The sequence below is a fragment of the Ciona robusta genome, chromosome 1 (assembly GCF_009617815.1).
Source record: "Ciona robusta chromosome 1, ASM961781v2".
Classification (NCBI taxonomy): domain Eukaryota; kingdom Metazoa; phylum Chordata; class Ascidiacea; order Phlebobranchia; family Cionidae; genus Ciona; species Ciona robusta.
The window spans coordinates 8,439,039-8,458,262 of NC_143235.1; the positions used below are offsets into that span (position 1 = coordinate 8,439,039).

The window sequence follows — 19,224 nt, forward strand, 5'->3', positions numbered from 1 at the left end:
CGCATATAAAGCTGACGCTAACAGCACGCATATAAACATGATTCCATTGCTTTCTGGCGAGTATAGGCATCGAATCACTCTGCGATCCTTGAATGTGAATCCAAATGAGAATAGTATAGCAGCATCGTTACAGGGGCGGATCCAGGGCAGATCGCTATATGTTACGTGACGTCACAGTAGTGACATATTACGAACGTTACAGCACGTTATAATCTTGTTTTTCACACTGTTTTATGCTTTTTTGACCATAACTCAAAAACCACTCGAGGTATCGGACCAAAAGTTATTTCAAAATATTTGCGACCAATAGTTTCATTAGATAACTCCTCTAAAACCACTAACCCCCTAACTTCTTACACTTTCCACCAGCCTATTGTGTGATGTATCGGAGGATTCTTCACGAGTGCACCTATTTTCCAGACTGCAAAGTATGGCAGGTGCAGGAGCGACTTTTGGTGATGCACGCCACAATTTGTCCCACGCACGCCAATTAATTAAACAAAGAAAAAAATACGTATTAAATCAAGTAAGATTTCCCAACGTGGCTTGAAAATGTACATGCTTTGCACGCAGATTTTTAATGATAGCACGCACTTGCGAAAAATAAACGTCTTGCACGCGCGAGATCTCGTCAGGAACTGCCATACTCTGCAGACTGGCCTATTTTCATCGGTGATCTCTTCTACAATTAAACTTTCTTTTATCTTGCATATTATAATTGTATTAACCACATCACCGTTCGTTTTAAAAGTAACTTACCAATTCAAACTGCTTGAAATACTGATAAATATAATATACATTGATCAGCATAATGACAGACGAAAATTGGGCTGAGGCTGTGGACAAGCAAGAACAATTATCTAAAAAGGTTGATACACTGCATATAAATGCCAACAGTAATTTAAACAAGAAAAATGAATCGCTTCCCCAGCTTGTGGAACCTACTGTTCCAGTAACTGATGAAAATTATGAAAAACCATTAACCCATGAAGAAAGTGCTCTTCTCAAGAAACTTCTTCATGATAAGTTGATACAGAGCAACCAGGAGCTACAAGTTCAACAACGAGATCCTACGTCACCACTATTCTCTGCCAAGTCATTTGAAGAGCTCAACTTAAAGGAAGAACTTGTTCAGGGAATCTTTGCCATGGGATTTAATAGGCCTTCAAAAATACAGGAAACAGCTCTTCCATTGCTTGTATGTAACCCACCACAAAACATGATTGCACAGTCACAGTCTGGAACCGGCAAAACTGCAGCGTTCGTTCTGACCATGCTGAGTAGAATAAATATTGAAAACAAATATCCACAATGCGTGTGTCTATCCCCCACATACGAGCTTGCTTTACAAACTGGAAAAGCTGTTGAGCAAATGGGAAAATATCTAAAAGGACTTCAAGTTGCCTATGCTATTCGCGGAAATCAAGGTATCATTTCATAAAATTGTTTGTTAACTCATTCCAACTTATATTATTATTTCAGTTCAACGAAATACCAACATTCCTGCTCAGATTGTTATTGGAACCCCGGGAACAATGTTAGATTGGACAAGGAAGCGGGTAAATACTCATTTAATCTCTAAGAAGTATATATATAAACAGCGAATATATATTTATATTCGCAAATTATTTTACACAAGATAACATTACCCTGTTTCCTACTAAGTTTATTGTTTGAGTATCTTGTCTGCTCTAAATTAAAATATGCATAAACTAACCTACTGCAATATTTTAGGTATTTGATCTTGGGAAAGTTGAAGTCTTTGTTTTGGATGAAGCAGATGTTATGATAGATACTCAGGGATTTAAAGATCAATCCATACGAATACAAAGGCAACTTTCTAATAAATGTCAGCTGCTTTTGTTCAGTGCTACTTATGATGAACAAGTTATGAGATTTGCAGAGCAAATTGTTCATCATCCCAATATTATTAAGGTACTTTTCCGTTAAAGACTATCTTAATGGTTTTGTGTTATGTTAATACTTCCCACGATTAATACGTTTTCACTTTGTAGCTAAGAAGGAATGAAGAAACTCTTGAAAACATCAAGCAGTATTATGTCAAGTGCAGCACAATAGAAAAAAAATACGAGTCCATAATTAATTTGTATGGTGTCTTGTCTGTGGGGCAAGCAATCATATTTTGCCATACAAGAAAAACAGCTGCATGGCTTGCTAAAAGAATGTGCGAAGATAAACATATCGTTGCATTGTTGAGTGGAGAGCTGGATGTATCACAAAGAGCAGCTGTTTTAAGACGGTATTTGTTTTATTATCCTTGGCCCCTTGTTTAAATGGTTTTATGTCAATTGTCAATATACTTTAATTACTTGTAATGCAACTTAAAATTGATTTGTAAGGTAGCTTGAGATTTTAGGACCTTTAAGTAACAAGTATAATATGGTCTATGCGGGAGCTTTGACTAAGATAGTATGATCTAAATTTATATTTAGTAAAACTGTCCTGTAATTTAGGCTAAGCTGTACAACAACCCTTACTTTATAATTGCAACTTAAGGTTTAAGGAGGCAAAGGAGCGAGTTCTGGTGACAACCAATGTTTGTTCTCGTGGCATTGATGTTGAGCAGGTGACACTTGTCATTAATTTTGACCTGCCAGTGGATTATAACCGACGACCTGATTGTGAAACATATCTACATCGTATCGGTCGTACTGGTCGCTTTGGAAAAACTGGCGTTGCAATAAACTTTGTAGCTCATGATCAGGACATGAGAATTCTAATGGAGATTCAGGATCACTTTGGAATAAAGATAACAAACCTGGACACTGGAAATCATGCAGATATGGAAGAGAAGTTGGGAGAAGAGGACTGAATATATATAAAAAAACAAATATGACATTGAATTTACTGCTGTCATAGTGCCACGTTCAGCGGCATTTTTCTTACTTCTGGATATTCAGGATCACTGCTATTCTTTTAAAGTTCACTACTTTTGATACTGATTTCCAGCAGTGAACGCACATTTCCAACAATTTCGTTACAAGTGTAATTAAAAATACATTTCACTAACCTAATGGTGATATTGAAATATTTTTATTGCACGTTTTACATGTATATATAGTATACTATTTGTTTAGACAGTTTACTTGTCACCTTGTCAGTAAGTCGGCATTTAATTGCAACTTTAAAATCTTTGGAGTAGAAAGTTTACTAAACACTATAGCAACCAAACCTCTAAAATTAGTTAATTGAGACAGCAAAGTAATTGAATTAAATGCAATCTGGGTTTAAAATGTCTTGTCAATTACAAGCATTTCACTAAACTCAATATTTATCAAGAGTCAGAATGAGCGTTCTGGTAAATTTTAAACATTAATAAATAATAAGCTTATAGTTTCATTAACAATAATACAAAATCAAGTGCTGTTATCTACATAAATATTTCACTTAAGTTAAGAGTCCCATATAGAGATTGACTTGTAAACAAAAAAACGACAAATTATTTTAAGCACAGTAGGTTAACTTAACTTGAACATTTCATGCTTTAAACAAATCAGCGATGATATTCTCAACCACCAGCTAAACTAGTTGCTGCCTAAAATACATTTTGCGTGCAGCGTGTTTGGTCGCTTGTCTAACAATCATTCAGTCAATTTTGACCTACATATTAATGCACACAATTTAGAATGTGAAAACACAGTAATTATAGTGACACAGACTCACTAGTTGTAGTTAGTAGAAGAGAATATCACCTCAGGGATGGCTTTCTCAGCTATCAATCAAACTAGCCGTCGCCTAAATTCGATTTTGTTTTTTTTAGTTGCCCGACTAAAATTTTAGTTAGTAGATTTTGACCGACTAACTTATGTAATAAGTAATGCAGAGAAACTTAGTCGGCCGACCAAAAGTGAAAACACACAGACTAAATTTTAGTTGGCCGACTAAAAAATGCGGTAAACAATAGTTACCACGACTGACTAGTTTAATAGGAAGCTGAGAATACCACTCCAGGTGGACAACCAGTCCTGGTTAGTGGTGTATATATTTTAAAATCAAATATCATCTTGATTTTGTTGTTCAGCATGTTCCATTTTATATGTTTGTTCTTGAACAATCCCTTTCAATCTTTGAACTCGGGCATGTTGAGCGTTCTCGTTTCCAGAACCTGGTTTGCTTCTATGAAGGAGGTTCAATGCTTCAACATAATCTTCCTCACTGTACCGTACTCCCTGCTCCACCACTTGAGCTTGGAGATCATCTGGCATCAAGTACATCATCTCGTAAAACTGTCGTGCCATATCTAGATGTGGCTCCCTTGACATAGTCAGGTTGGTTAGCAGTTGTTGAAGAGCAAACACATTCCGACACATCTTTTTTACTCCAGATGGAGAGATTCTTTTAATATGCTTTGCACCCCACATTAAAATGGCGGCCATTTGATGTCCAAGGCCTTCAAACACATATCGATATTTCTTTTCATTAAGTGAGACACTCAAGTTTTCCTCGGCAGACGATATGTCTTTTTTAAGCTTTGTGATTTGGAAGTCGTGTTCCATGCTGTCTAGTCCACGTATATCATAACTGTTGTTTAAGAACATAGGCACCAAGTGGTAGAAGCAATGTAGGCGCATCTCAATATGTAGACAAAGCAAACAAATTTCAGACATGTTTTTATAATCTTGTGCAAGCTTTTTCAGCATGGAAAGTGTATCAGGAGGTGCGTATTTCTGGATGCTGGTAACAAAAGTTCCCAGTCTTCCTGTCATCCATTCTAAGCTCTCATGGAGGCTTGCAATCGCTTTTAGGTCAGTTGTGTCTTCAATTAAACTGTTCTTAGCAAGTGCATATCCTTCCATGCGATCCATTAAAAACTGAGCTTCCTTAATAAAGTTCACATCCACTGCTTTTATCTGTGCAGGTTTTAGTTGTTGTTGTGTAGATCTTCCACTATACACTGCCTTCCAATTATCCATTGCAGTAAGTACCTCTGTAACTTCAGATTGTCTCACCCAAGAAGCACTTACTATCTGCTGGTCCTCTGACTCTGGCTGAGTGACACCGCGATATGACTGGATTGACATTTCTTTATATTCCTGCATTAGGGAACAAGCCATAGTGAGAAAGTGGTCATGGTAAGAATCCAAACTACAGGTCAAATCATACAGATCCCAAAGGCATTTATCTGCAACTACAGCACTATGCAGCAAGCTTTTAAAGTTGCCAAGACTTTGTTGTGTGGCCAAGTCAGCTAACACTTTTAGGGGGTCTGTGACTTTCATTGCTGAATCAAAATCCTTTTTTAGCTCATACTGTATTTGACGAATGAATATATCTTGTACATAATCTGTGATATATTCATGTAAAGCACACATTTTGCCATCAGGATAATCTTGCTCGTCTTCAATCTTTCCAATAAACTTTTTCAATGGGCCAAATATGAGTGTGATGTTGCGGGGATTTGCTTTGCAAACTTTTTGTGTTGAAAGAGCATGATCCATCAATGGAGAAGTTACCCCTTCAACAGAATGAGTACGCTTCTGAGCTCTTTGCTCTCGAAGGTATGTATTCATAGAAATAGCATGAGAAGAAGCATCAAATCTGAATAGCTTTGCTACTCGTGGTCTCGGAGCTCTCTTCTTCATAAAGTGAGAAGAAAGACTAACACTTTCTGTAAAACTAAGTCCGGAAAGTTGTGAGGTTACAGCTGCATTATCAGCATCTAGGTAATCGTTTAAAAGATTCTGCAGTACAGACTGTATCTTTGCCCATATTTCTTCCATGTCATACAGCTGTGTGTCCAAGTCAGATGTAGTAATAGCAGTTTTCAAATCTTTAAGTACATGCTTGTGGGCGGCCACAATGCAATAAAACTTTTTAAACAGCGAGTTAAGAAGTTGTAACAAACGCTTTGGGTTGTCAACATCCTTATTTTCATCATCAAATGCAAGATCAGTTACTTCAACCGTAGCATGTGTAACTATCATATTTATATGACGATCCATCTTAACTTTAGTAGCCTCTATCATGTCTGGAATTCGATGAAGACGACTTAAAGATTCCACCAACACAGTCATTAGATTCAGAGGATCATCATCTGGATTTAAATCCTCCGCTTCAAGCTCCAATATTTTCGGATCAAACTTCCCAATCCTTCCATCTTCTTCACCTGAATTTCTCCTCTCCAGCTTTGCAGCATTCCGGATCTTCGCAACCTGTTTGTCTGGCTTTGTGGCCATTCCAGCATTTACTGAATTTACATAGATCTGCCTGTGAAGTTCACTGATGAAAGTGTCATGTATGGCCAATTTCTTGCTTATCAATTCATTTCGGACATCATTCAGAGCTTCAACTGGAACCAATTCCTTTTCCAGCGCACTAAGAGTTTGGATAAGTAGTTCTGTAGCATGAAGATAGTGTTTTTTCGACAAATAAAACTCAATTTTTTGTGGGGCTTCTTTGACTCTTTCGATTTGATCTAAAAGAAATAAAACTTTTTTATGTTCTACTCCTTCCACCCAAAGTTTGCGCATTTCATCTTGTCTACAGTAAAGAAGAGACTTGCACTGTTGCAAGCTTTCCTTTACTTTTCGGATGCGCTGCCTCGATTGCGATATACGATCTCCAATTTTCCCAAACTGCTTAATTGTCACTGCTAGCTCTTCGTAATTCTCCGAAACAAGAACATCTAGTTTTTCATCATTTTCAGTAAACGCTTCTTCCAATCTTTCCTTTTCTAGCTCTCTCTGGTGGTCATCTTCACTCGCAGCTAATGTTCGTATAATTGACATAAGTAATCCAGATGGATCACGGATAAAACCTGCCCTGCCAACACCGGCCACCTTCGTTCTTGGAATAGAAACATTTTGGCTGCTCCAGGTGTTTGAATGGGTTGGAGTGTTCACTGTTTCAAATGGATTCTTCGACATTTTTACAGAATTAAGCTTTAATTCTGGTTTATCATTACAATAGTGATATTATATATTGTGTATCTAGTCGGGCTGAAATGAGAATTTTGTATATATATATATTACGCAGCCTACGGGTAATAACAGCCTATTCAAATTGGCCACAATATAAAAATACAAGAACATACATCTTAATGTATTTCTACAACTTTGGTGCAAGCAACATTCAATAAAGACGTTATACAATCTCTTTGAAAGTCTTTTTTTTTAATGTGGGAGAGGGTCGATTTCCAATTCCTAAAGAGAAAAGAATGGCGGTCAAGCGGGCTGTGTTCATTACTTAATACTTTGAAGCGTTCTATACCTTGTAGCCACGCAAAATTTAAAATAAATATTACAGAAGTACATGTCGAACTGAATAGGGCAGTGAAAATACTGGCACCAGTAAAAGGTATCAAAAATGGTCGCTATAATATCTGTATTTTAGGATCACCTTAGTGTGGAAAAAGGAGTAATCAACAGTGCGTCATGGCAATTTAGCAAGCAAATGTGTAAAACGATCTATAAATCAAAATTTTAAAACACTGTTGACTGTTCAACTGCAGTCTGCAGGTAATCATCCCCTTGGCCCTGTCATTAAAGCGTTTGTTTGAATTATGATTTTACCAATTTTGTGTTTTTGTAACGATACGAATATGGTTTATCAGTATATATACGGACTCTGGTATAAACTACAGTACTATGGGTACCTAACATATTATATCTATTCTATGCCTAGGCCTATGGAATGAATGAACACACCTTGCCATAGAAAACCCTACGTCTCTGAAAACACAACAATTTCTGGTTTGGATAATGTGCATTAAGATATACCTTAACATGAAAATGCAATGAATAAACGTTTGGAGTGTTTGTATTAATTTAATTTTGTTATTTTGACTTACATTGAAAATTAAAATTAAAACGTTTGCAAAAACAATCGCATTATATTGCCGCGGTTCTTTCATGTCATCTACTTTAAAATCTCCATTTGTTTTCTTGTGGCATTTGCCATTTGGAACTTACCGTGACTTCTTATATTGAAGGGAAAACAAATTAATATATTTCGTAACCATGAGAGCTGAAACTGATTATTTTGTTTATAGAGTTAAGTTTGTACTGGTAATTTACTAAAATGAGCACCAGTAACGAAGAAGAAGTTTTGTACATAGCCAAGAAGCTCGATAAAATGGTTTCTAAAAAATCTGCGGTAAGCAAACAAAACTTAAAACGTACTATGGTCAGTTTTGCTACTTTATTAAGATTAATTTACTACAGTTAAAGAAACGAATCATATAGTTACTAAATTTAACAGGATAATGCCTTGGATGTCTTGAAGGCTCTGAAACAAATTCCAATAAACTTAGACACACTGCAGAAAACTCGTATTGGTATGTCAGTTAATAATATAAGAAAACAAACTGCAAACGATGAGGTTGCAATAGCAGCAAAACAACTTATAAAGGGTTGGAAGAAGTTGGTTTCAGGTGGGTATTACCATACGATTTTGCTAAATGTGAAAATGAACATTTGTTGCATTTAATCTATAGCCTAATGATGGGTCCCTTTAATTGGGGCGTACCTGCTATGTCCAGTCTGCAGTATCTGTTATGTCCACTATATCATAGCAGACATAGTGGGCATGAATTAAAGGGTCAACCTAATTATTTCCCTTTTTTATTTTAGAACCCAGTTCAGCGTCAAAGAAATCTGAAGATAATAAAAAAAAGGAAAAACCCGAACCAATAATATCAACCAATATCCGAAAGACAAGCACAACAAAAGTAATTTAATGAAACCCAGTTGTATACCAATTTATTTGTTGCTACTATACATTACGTAATATGCGGTACATAAGTCTTTGGTTAAAAAACGTTAATTTCATTGTACCAAACCTCCAACACGTTAGCTGCCATCTGGGCAAACATAATCATGCTATACAATTCTTATATGCCTTTTATCCTTTCTGTACTTTTCATCATAGTTTCACTATTTTTAGATGGAAGTTTCTGCTTCATCTCACACAATGGACACCTCATCACTTCAATCCACAGGAAATTCCGTTCGAGATAAATGTCGTGAAATGTTGGTACGAGGATTGCAAACAGATAGTAAGTTCTATGTTTTGTTGAATGTACCCACTATCCAGCATCACCCTGATCTTAATATTTCTCACTGTAGCATATTTTAGTACACACAACTAAATAAGATCAATGGATTATTGATATTCTGTATATTGTTTCTTGGCTTTACTATTTTCTTGTATATGCTCAGTTCTGGTTAGTTGACCAAGTTAACCTCCGTTGGCTGACCAAACACTGTAAAATCATTACTTTAATCCTATTTTTTTACTTGAGTTACCTTTTCACATAATATTGACTTATCTCCTATTCCATTAGATACATCGGGCCACAGTGACCAACAATGTGCATTTCTTGCTGCTGCTATTGAAGAAGCTATCTACTCTGAATTTAAAGATACAGGAGTGAAATACAAGAACAGAATACGAAGCAGATTTAGTAACTTGAAAGACACCAGAAACTCCATCCTTCGACTGAATGTTCTCAACGGTATTCTTAAGCCAGAACAAATCGCCAAAATGACCGCTGAGGTAGCAGCGCTATTCACCTTGTTTTTTAATGTGTGTTCGAGTCAGTTTGCAGCAAATAAAACAATCTCAGTGTGCGAGTTTTTTTATACTTTGTGAATGCATTTATTCTCAAGTCTGGTAAATCCATTGATAATGTCTGACTTCATGACTGACCAATACAATTCTGCCTTTCTGTATTTTTTGTGTATGTGTGTTCTGCTCATCATTGTTCCTTTTGATTGCGTCATAATTGTTTATGTTACGTTACAGGAGATGGCGAGTGACGAAATGAAAAAGAAAAGAGAGGAATACGAGCAACAGAACATCAAAGATCATCAGATGTCTGTCAACGAAGGAACGAAGACTGACATGTTCGTATGCGGTCGATGCAAAGGACGGGCATGCACATACAATCAGGTAGGAACACTTTCTGCGTTGGCTCTGCTATGTTACTACATGGTATTTAATAGCGGTTTACGTGTTTCGTTTGTACCTTTGCTGTATTGTAAATTACTTAACCCTTGAGTACATACGAGATTTCACGTATACTCTTTGTCACAGCTGCAAACGAGAAGTGCTGACGAGCCCATGACAACTTTCGTCTTCTGTACTGAATGTGGAAACAGATGGAAATTCTGTTAAGACTTTATCCTACTGTTATACTTTTTGTTTTTTTTCTTATCGGCCATGAACCCACGGCAAAATGGTGACGATCTTGCCCACTTGTCCCAGTCGACTTACCAGACATTTTAATTAGCGTTATTTATGAATGCCGCTAAATTTGGATCTCTTTGGTTTTACGAAGCACCTGGTGCCATAACTTTACTTGGAAATAAAATAGAACGTGCGGTTTGTTTGGCATCGAAATCCTGCGACATCATAAAACAATTTAAACCGGATTGGTATGGTGTCCCATTTATACGCCCGTTGGACACACGACCGCAATCGGAGGTTGCAGTTGTCTGATGCAAAGTTCATATATATATAGTTGAAAGTGCTGGAGTGCTTTAGGAATTTGGGTTAGTCCCAAGAATTCGTGTAAAATAAATGAGAGTTTCAGCGCTAATGTGCCGGACTTAATTAATCATGCGACATATCTTCAACATGTTCTATCTATTTAATGAAAAGCACGAATATTGTGACAGTGGTATATCTATAAGGTGAATAGATTATACACGTTTATAAAATTAGGTCGTTCAGACGCGTTTAGATAATACCTAGAGTTCAGCCTCAAATGAATATATTATATTGAACCACAAACGGAGTTCAAGCGACATTTTCATCACAAACTCAATACTGTACAGATTTTAAAACTTGCTACTACAACTGTATTAACCATAACTATTCCCGGTTACTTTGGCAAGCTTACTATTTCTTTACATTTAGGTTTTAAGGCACCTGCTTATATATGCAACTCGACTAATCAAAGACGTTGCACATAGCCTACTCATTTATATTATTCAAACATATAACATGCACCATTCGTTCATATATTATAAAGTTTTTACATGAACTTTACAAATGTATGAAATGTTAATTTAAATGTCCGCTTGTGGGTTAGTGAGCTGTCAGTTCGAAACGGGAAACATTTCTATATGCTTTAAACAACAGCATAACGTTGAAGGATAGTTTTCAAGTTTTCTGCTGGTTTCAGAAGCAAAATATATTTTCAAAGAAAAATAAGCTCACCATAAATTTACCTAACATTTTATTCACCACGTTATTCGTTTAATCGTTCATTTCTAAACAGCTACAAAAAAAGAATTAAAACGCCGAAAACAGTTAAATTAAAACTGCTCTTGTTTCAAAAGATTAATGATAACATCGGTTTTGGCATATGTATAATATAACCCATTTTGGCTCATCTTGAAATAATTTTACGCAAGGTTTAAATCTCCCGTCGTCGACGTAAATGACAACACCTGTTTAGTCCTATATGCTGCTTTTACATAAAGATTATTTGACGTATTTTATTTTATGTGGCAAAACCGCACGACATACGATAAAGAAATCGTTAGCTTTTTAACTCTTTTATAAACATTATTATTTTGCCCGTGATTAATTATTCTGTTTGACAGATGACAAATAACTTTTAAAGCAACTCTCTATTAACGCGAATCTATATATTACTTTGCCTAATGTAACCACTAGTATAAAATAATTTTTTACATTTAATTCCATAACCCCATGTGTAAAATCAAACATAAAACCACAATGTATGTACATATAGTTGAAAATAAAGACATATATATATATAAGAGAGAGGTGGGAAACGATGGGACACCTTTTCATTCTATTTTTTGTCCCATTTGGTCGTCAACAAAGACCGTTTTTGCTACAAATTGGGTATTGCTACATTGTTTTTGGTACAAGCCACTTCTCGTCAACTATATCTCCAAGTGCAAATGACTGAATTTCGAATATATTTTTCATATATTTTCCTCATATTTATATAGTAGGTTGGGGGAAGATGGGACACCTTTATCACATATAACATTTAAATATCCTGATCCTGTTTTTAACAATTAACAAAGATCTATGGAAGCCGTAAAGTTATGGTTTTATAATTCTTTGAATGTTCTATGTTTACTACCAAATGTGACCAGTAAATAGAATGAAAAGGTATCCCATCTTCCCCCACCCTACTATTTCTCAATTTTTCACAAAAAAATTGAAGATTTTTTTATGAATCTATGAAACTATTTAGTTTAATCGTTCACACTCGCAAACTACACAATTTTATTGGCTTAACTATGATTTGGCAAGCATTCAAAATTAGCACCTTAATATTTTGCATTTTTTACGTGTTCAAAAATACTGTTTCTATTTAACAATTTGTTTCTAATATTTAAAAATAGTAAATCGGCTTGACGTGCGCTTTTATAAAGTCGTGATAATGCTGTCGAATAATTCTGTAACATTATTTTTCTGATTATCATTAAATAGGGGTACAAAAAATAAAATTAAAAAAAAGTCTCGTTAGACAAAGTGTCCCATCTTTCCTAACCATACTATATGTGCTAAAAGTATCCCATCTTACCCAGCAGTACTATTCGTCTGATTAAAAAAAGGTGTGCGTAACCTGTTATGTGTTAATTTTCCTGCTAGGATTGATTTTTCACATTGTCATTTTTATTACCCTCTGCCTAATGCGCTGTTCGTAGATAACGCGGCGGCGAGCCACCTCGCTGGTTGTTCGGTTGAATATTAATTATGCATCAGGCTCGTACGAAATCAAGGTTAGAGATCGCTACCGGAACATTAGCTTTTGGTCGCGATTCGCTTTTCCAGTTTCAAGGTAATTTCTTTGCGCAAAACGTAAAACAAAACTTTTTAATTTATGCATTCGATTGGGGTATGTGTGTCGGTAAAGTTATAGTACTGTTTTGCGTTGGGAACAGTTAAAAAACAAAACAAATATTTATATTAAATAATCAAATCAACAGTGTATCGATAAAAACCGATATTATCGCTTGGCGTCAAAGTGATGCAAATTAGCGGAACATATATAGTTATTTTGTTGCCAGACTGAATTTTGGCTACAACTAAATTGGAAAAATGTCATCAAACGCATGATCGAACACAACAAAAGTAATCAACTGACGTGCAAACAACAGGCAGAAAAACAAGATGTGGAAACTCGTTTTGGTTTATTTAATCATTGCTTCCCGATATTACGTGAAAGAATTAGTTTTGTTTATTATTTGTCGCGAAAAACAAACAGTATAGAGTTCCTACAGTCACCAGTATACTCTCGTGGACGATTAGGATCGTCTGAATTATTGATTTAATAGCAATTGCTACATACTTAGAAGACGTACATACTAAAAGACGAAACTCGGAACTCGCTACCATATAGCATTAGAATCGAATGTGGCATATAGTCCGCAACAAAATAGTAGAAGCAATAGAAGCAAAGCCTGTGAAAATTATTGCTTACCTCGAACTTTTGGGTTGAAACCTAATTGCTAGCACACGGAATTGATTTCAAATTCTAGCTGGAACACAATTGTTTGCCTATAGGACTACAAAAAGAAATCAATACTAAATTTTGTTTGAATAAACTATACGGAAAATGATTCTCAAATTTTTAGGCCCACGACCCCTAGATTTGGTTGGGACACGTTACATTTTTAAACAACCATCCTTTCTATATTTTTACAGCACCTTCCAAAAGTCGTTTTTGTTTGTTACGTAAAGTCAATACACAACGCATTTTAATGCATTTTGACTCATCATGAGTCTGTTTTGATTTGGTCGTATACTACAGTGGTTCAAAACCTTTCGAATATTATTGTAAAAGTTTAATCTACCCTATCGCATTGTCTGCTTACAAAGTTGTACAAAATATAGTTTCGGATTCGAGTAGCCAACGCTTCGGTATAAGAAAAGTTGCGTCGCACCTAAAAATCTCGGAAAGCACTTAAATTGAAAAGTAAAAACCTAAACTATAAGATGGGGTAAATAAACCTAAGGCAATATGATTATGAAATTAAAGTAATGTTGCTGAACCACGTCGATCGTGAGTAAAAGCATAACACTATCTAACTTCGTATTAATATGTATTTATATGACCGCGGTTAATTGTGTTTCACCTTTTGATAAGTTTTAAATCAGGTGGGAATAAATAAACTTGTTTCACGCCATGTTTAAATTGAAGGGAACCTGTTATTGACAAGAATACTTGTTACTCAAAGTTCAAATTCGAAACTTTGGCAAAAATAATTACGCATCATGCATGACCTGGTCTGATAGTGCATGGCATTTTTCCAAAATTAATCACTTTTAGTCAAAACTTGGAGCGAGTGATGTTAAGAACTGCACTTTGCCATAACGTGTCAGAAAATCGAAAACTTTCCGTTGCCATAAATTCATTAGTACAGCCGTTAATACAGTTGCGCTGGCTTCCACCATCACTCTGCTTTGGTATCGGAAAACAGGACTACTCGGGTGCTTCTGACGACGTCAGTAGAATAAATAATTCGGGCCGGTGTGAATAATTAAAGTCATTGTCCCCTAGATACACAGTACAAATGGAACTCTCAAAGGACGTATCAAATATTCAGCCGCATGCCATATACAAATCAAACAACACATTTAACTGTGACAGTAAGTACGACAAATAGCGTCACTCAGTTCTAGCAACCCTTTTGGTGCACGCGAGACGGCAACCGTTTTTCACATTTTTAGTTTTTCTTTAGTTGGTTTATATAATACGATGCGGAAATTAAGCAAACATACGTTTCTTCAAAACTGCCATTCATACAAGGCGGACAGACAGCAAAATAGGCGTTAAAGCAAATTAGCTCGAATAGGTATAAATATATAGTAGGGTGGGGAAAGATGGGACATCTTTAGCACATTTTATCCAAATATCCCAATCGTGTTTTAATTAATTAACAATGGTCCTTGGAAGTCGCTGTGATATAGTTTTATAATTCTTTGAATGTTCTTTGTTTACTACTTAATGGGACGAGGAAATAGAGTTGGGAGATGTCCCATCTTCCCCCACCCTACTGTATTATATTATTTGCGTTGTAACTATTTGCGTGGTACCATAGTTTTTGTTTGTTTAAATTCAGCGATAGATAAATTATTCAGTTTGGGCTATTTTGCTTTAACTACGTTCGAACTGTGGATGGGACTAAGTTTCAATCCCGGGTGATATTTGATATATTCGAGTGTGTAACAACAATCGCGAGAAGTTCGAGAGTTGGAAATCTGAGGGCGAGGTAGTGATCTGTTCCGTCCCCACTTTCCCCCGGAGAGAGCGATATCGACGCCCTTTTTCTTCTTTTTTTCCAACGCCAATGGATTGTCAGTGTTCGTAGGTATAAAAGTGGACACAACCGTAGTGGAATGAAGGTCTTAAAGTCAGTTTGAACTGTCGTGAATCGTAAAGGAATCTGTAATTTAAGATTTAGTTTCTCGAGAAAAGTTAAGATCGGGTTTTAGCTTTTTCGGAATAGAAATTATGGATAACGGGCAAAGCGTTGTTTAGCATAATAAATGTATAAAAGTTATATTTTTTAATTATTTTGAATAAAAATATGAATAACAACACTCATCTGTAGCTTCGTCTCGGTTATACCGCAGTTTACTGCGTCCTTGTGGTTAAAACCCTTCCATTACGGCTTGCGGCTGTTTTGGTATGAATAGAAATTGAACATTATACAGTAATTTTCATCTTTATAAACAATCCCTGTTCCACGAATTGATCTGCCTTAGTCTCTGACGTACCCACAGGCACGGTGGTTTCATTAGATACATAACAAAATCAAAATTTGCTTTAATTATTGATGCAGCTTGTTTGTTGTGGCATTATTTTTTTCGCGTCTGCGAAGAGGGCCAACAACGACTCATTTCGCGGCTAATTGCTTAATTTTTCTGATCTAAAAATGTAATGAGTCAATTTCTATAGTCTCCTCCGAGATCAACGAAGGTGGAAATGATAACAGCCAACTGCTGCGTTCACCAGAATAAATTTCCTATTAAATTTGTTTTATCAGCTCCTATATATGACAGAAACGTCTCACGGTAAAGTAAAGATGAAGTAGTGACAAGGTGTCCGATAAATGTTAATACATCAAAGCTAGCTAACAGCAAATTCGAAGCAAATATTGGCAGGTGTGTCAGGTGTCGAGTATAAAAACTTGAGTTACCTCGGAGCCGAAATCTTTTATACGAGGTTCGAAAGCATTTGATATAAAAGGGTAACCTATGCGTTTATATATATAGGTATCGGTGAACGTTCGATGTTGCAGTTGGTAACGTGTGGCTTGCCACCCATAAAGTTTGTGTCCGCTCTTTTTATGTTGCATGAGAATAGCGAGTTTTTTCACAATCTGATTTAAATATATTTAGAAATATGTTTTGGAATATATTTGATATTTCTTCTCAAAACGTTTGGTAGTCGCAAATTATGGTTTGGATAATCCAACCAGCACGGTGGTAAGGGCGAATTTGTACAAATTAAATATGGGTGCACCACTTATGTCAAATCATTTTATTATCCAGAATAATTAAAACGTGGTTTAGATTTTAGCTGCAAGAGAATTCAACTAAAACTGACAATATTTAATATAAATAAACATGACATCTGCCGCAATTTCTTCATTTGTGATGGTTTTTGTTCTCGCCTTCGTCTGTACGGCGACTTTGGCAAGATCAATTGGCCAGCAACAGCAGCAAAGTAAGTGATGCAGTGAAATGTTAATAATTTATATTCGACCCTTTTCCTTATCAATTGAAAAAACATTTTTCGACGGCCGGTTAACGCGAAAGGCGAAAATGCAACAAATTAAGATTACGTTTGGAGAATGTCACAGCGAGGCGTAACTTCGTTTTCAGACGTAATTACATTTTACTTTAATAATATTGTTTGGCTGCGAAGACAGTAAAGAGAAAATGATATCCCAGTGCGTTGCTGTCTTAATAGTAGCCTATATATAGGGTAACGCAAGTTAAAACGTAACGCCAAGTAAAATCTGGATATATCCTACGCAAGTTCTGAAGTCCGTACTGTTTGAATGGAGTTGCATGAGTCACAATGACATATGTAGATCGGCTATCACAAAACCTACTGGCCCGTGTAATCGCAGCGGGGGCTGCAATCGACGTTTCCTCTGACTGCTTTTGTAAACCGTAAGTCCCTCCTACCCAACTATGGCGTTAAACCAATAACAAAAGAGTGACGCACCGGTAAGATATATACAAGGTACACAACCAGGACAAATAAAGTGGGTGTCTTAAAGAATTCCGGCTTCCCATATGGATTTCACGCATGAATCATACGAGGGCCTTTTTCCAGACCACTATCCGTATAACTATTGTTACTATATTTCGGGTTGTTTTAAAAACAAAAATAGTAAGTTTAGAAACGAAAATATATTTACCTACCTCCTACCACGTAATGGACTCCATCGTAAATCTAGCAAATGCATAGCATGAACATTAGATTCGGTTATTCCGAAATATTAATGTGTATAGCACGTCATGAAAAATACATTTCTTCATTTTGTGTAGCAGACGGAATTCAGGAATCAGAGAGAAGCGGGAGGGCCATCAAAAGTCTTTGCGTTGATTACTACTCCCAACTCCCATACGCGCTTTGGAAACATGCATGCGGGTCACAAACAACTCTCAGTAAGTTGAGTTGAAATATATATATTGAGGCGGAGTAAATTAGAACAAGTTTTCATTCTTTTCCCGTCCCGACTGTAAAATCATTGTTAATTGTTAAAAACATGATCCGAAAATATGGGACTGCACTGTAAATCAAAAGAGTGGAAATTTCCACCTAAAGGCATGGTCGTCTTTTTCCACCCTAACCTTTTTAATTCAATCCTTAAGGGTGGTAATTTCCAACCCTTCAATATGTGGTAAATTCCACCCAAGCTTAATTCCACCCATAGGCATGGAATGTTACACGGTGCTGCTAACGGTAACCCATCTACTCATCAGTCTTTTATAAACAGCATGCGTATGACACGTAGAGCGATTAGCGGAAGGGTTTTTTGAATCTGGTTTTATCGGCGGTAGTATATTGACGGGCGTTTAATGAATGGCGGGCTTTGAATAATGATCATTTATCCCAACCACTTAAGGACACACTCTGTTTCTATACAGCAGCATTAATACTCCAACTCACAGCACATAAAAAATAGAAACACAAGGCGTTGTTTTGACGATTTTAAAAAACGGTAGTATTTTTGTTGTTTACAAGGGTAATGGGCCAATAACGCAGATGTGTACTTACCGTAAGACCTCACTCTGTTTACGTATAGAACATGGTTGCCGTTTAAACATGCTAGAATTATAATTTATTTTAGAGAGCTGATTTGGTTTATTTCGAAAAAGTGGTTTTAACTAAATTTAAGGAGAACACAAAACCGGAAAACGGAAAGTTATAGTGAATGGAAGATGTACTTATAAACATAACACAAAAAAAGGTTTCTAATACAACTAATATATCATTGCAGATCGCCGTGGATTTCAAAATAACGCGGAAGGGCCAGTAAAGAAGTCGAGCATGGAATACCAGCAGCAGCAGAGCAATAGAATGATCAATGCTCTTTACGCTCGACTCTTCGAAAAACTATCCAAGGATATGTCGGAAAACAAAAGATCCGCAGACCTTTTCGGAGCAGAAGCGCCGATGTATATTATTTAAACCGACATTTCGCTGAAACTGGTTCTTAATCAAGCTTGGTCACAAAACATCGGGTGCAATAACTATTAGTGAGAGCCGATGGCTCATTTGGCTGTGTCGTATATGTTTCCATAAACGTTCTGCTCATGTACATCCAACGCACTCTTTTAATTTAACATGAATATATCATATAGAGTCTTTTCTGGCATAAAAGAAAAAACTTCGATTAACTTTATATTCTTTAATAAAGTGAGCATGTGTAAAACTAAGGTGTTTACGTGTTCAAAGACAGCATCGCAGGCAGCCATAGAAGTTGCCCAGTTGTTACCGCAAGCAGGCAGTAAAGTTTAATACAAGAGTTGGCTGCAGTGATTGAACAAAAGGTCTCAGCGTGATCTCAGCGGGTGACGTGAGACCAATACTTGGAAGAAAGTTACAGTCGATGTGATGTGGAAAGTAGTCGTTATACTTAATATCTCAGATAAACGCACGACTGAGGGTGTGTGTGTGTGTGTGTGTGTGTGTGTGTGTGTGTGTGTGTGTGTGTGTGTGTGTGTGTGTTATAGGTAAAGCGAAGA

The 19,224-nt window shown here is 36.3% G+C and overlaps 4 protein-coding genes across 5 annotated transcripts; 3 read left to right on the top strand and 1 right to left on the bottom strand.

Annotated features, from left to right (window-relative positions):
- Nucleotides 1-703: 703 nt before the first annotated feature.
- On the top strand, nt 704-3,035 carry LOC149742699 (ATP-dependent RNA helicase DDX19B-like). The gene is made up of 5 exons (XM_089876352.1): nt 704-1,427; nt 1,483-1,559; nt 1,735-1,935; nt 2,016-2,260; nt 2,518-3,035. The coding sequence occupies exons 1-5, from the start codon at nt 812-814 to the stop codon at nt 2,831-2,833; spliced, it is 1,455 nt and encodes a 484-aa protein (XP_089732478.1). The 5' UTR covers nt 704-811; the 3' UTR covers nt 2,834-3,035.
- Nucleotides 3,036-3,925: 890 nt separating this feature from the next.
- On the bottom strand, nt 3,926-6,993 carry LOC149742700 (exocyst complex component 4-like). Its single transcript, XM_089876172.1, has one exon. It carries the CDS (start codon nt 6,885-6,887, stop codon nt 4,014-4,016), a length of 2,874 nt encoding a protein of 957 aa, XP_089732298.1. The 5' UTR covers nt 6,888-6,993; the 3' UTR covers nt 3,926-4,013.
- Nucleotides 6,994-7,955: 962 nt separating this feature from the next.
- LOC149742701 (transcription elongation factor A protein 1-like) lies at nt 7,956-10,362 on the top strand. The gene is made up of 7 exons (XM_089876435.1): nt 7,956-8,115; nt 8,221-8,392; nt 8,592-8,689; nt 8,905-9,016; nt 9,305-9,516; nt 9,766-9,912; nt 10,057-10,362. The coding sequence occupies exons 1-7, from the start codon at nt 8,041-8,043 to the stop codon at nt 10,135-10,137; spliced, it is 897 nt and encodes a 298-aa protein (XP_089732561.1). The 5' UTR covers nt 7,956-8,040; the 3' UTR covers nt 10,138-10,362.
- A 6,125-nt stretch (nt 10,363-16,487) lies between these two features.
- Nucleotides 16,488-18,911, top strand: LOC149742702 (uncharacterized). Of its 2 annotated transcripts, none has more exons than XM_089876676.1 (3): nt 16,488-16,687; nt 17,524-17,640; nt 18,477-18,911. In XM_089876676.1, the coding sequence occupies exons 1-3, from the start codon at nt 16,588-16,590 to the stop codon at nt 18,665-18,667; spliced, it is 408 nt and encodes a 135-aa protein (XP_089732802.1). In that variant the 5' UTR covers nt 16,488-16,587; the 3' UTR covers nt 18,668-18,911. The 2 variants fall into 2 exon arrangements, with proteins under 2 accessions (XP_089732802.1, XP_089732796.1); XM_089876670.1 differs by having other exon boundaries at nt 16,491-16,687; nt 17,521-17,640.
- The last annotated feature ends 313 nt before the right edge of the window (nt 18,912-19,224 follow it).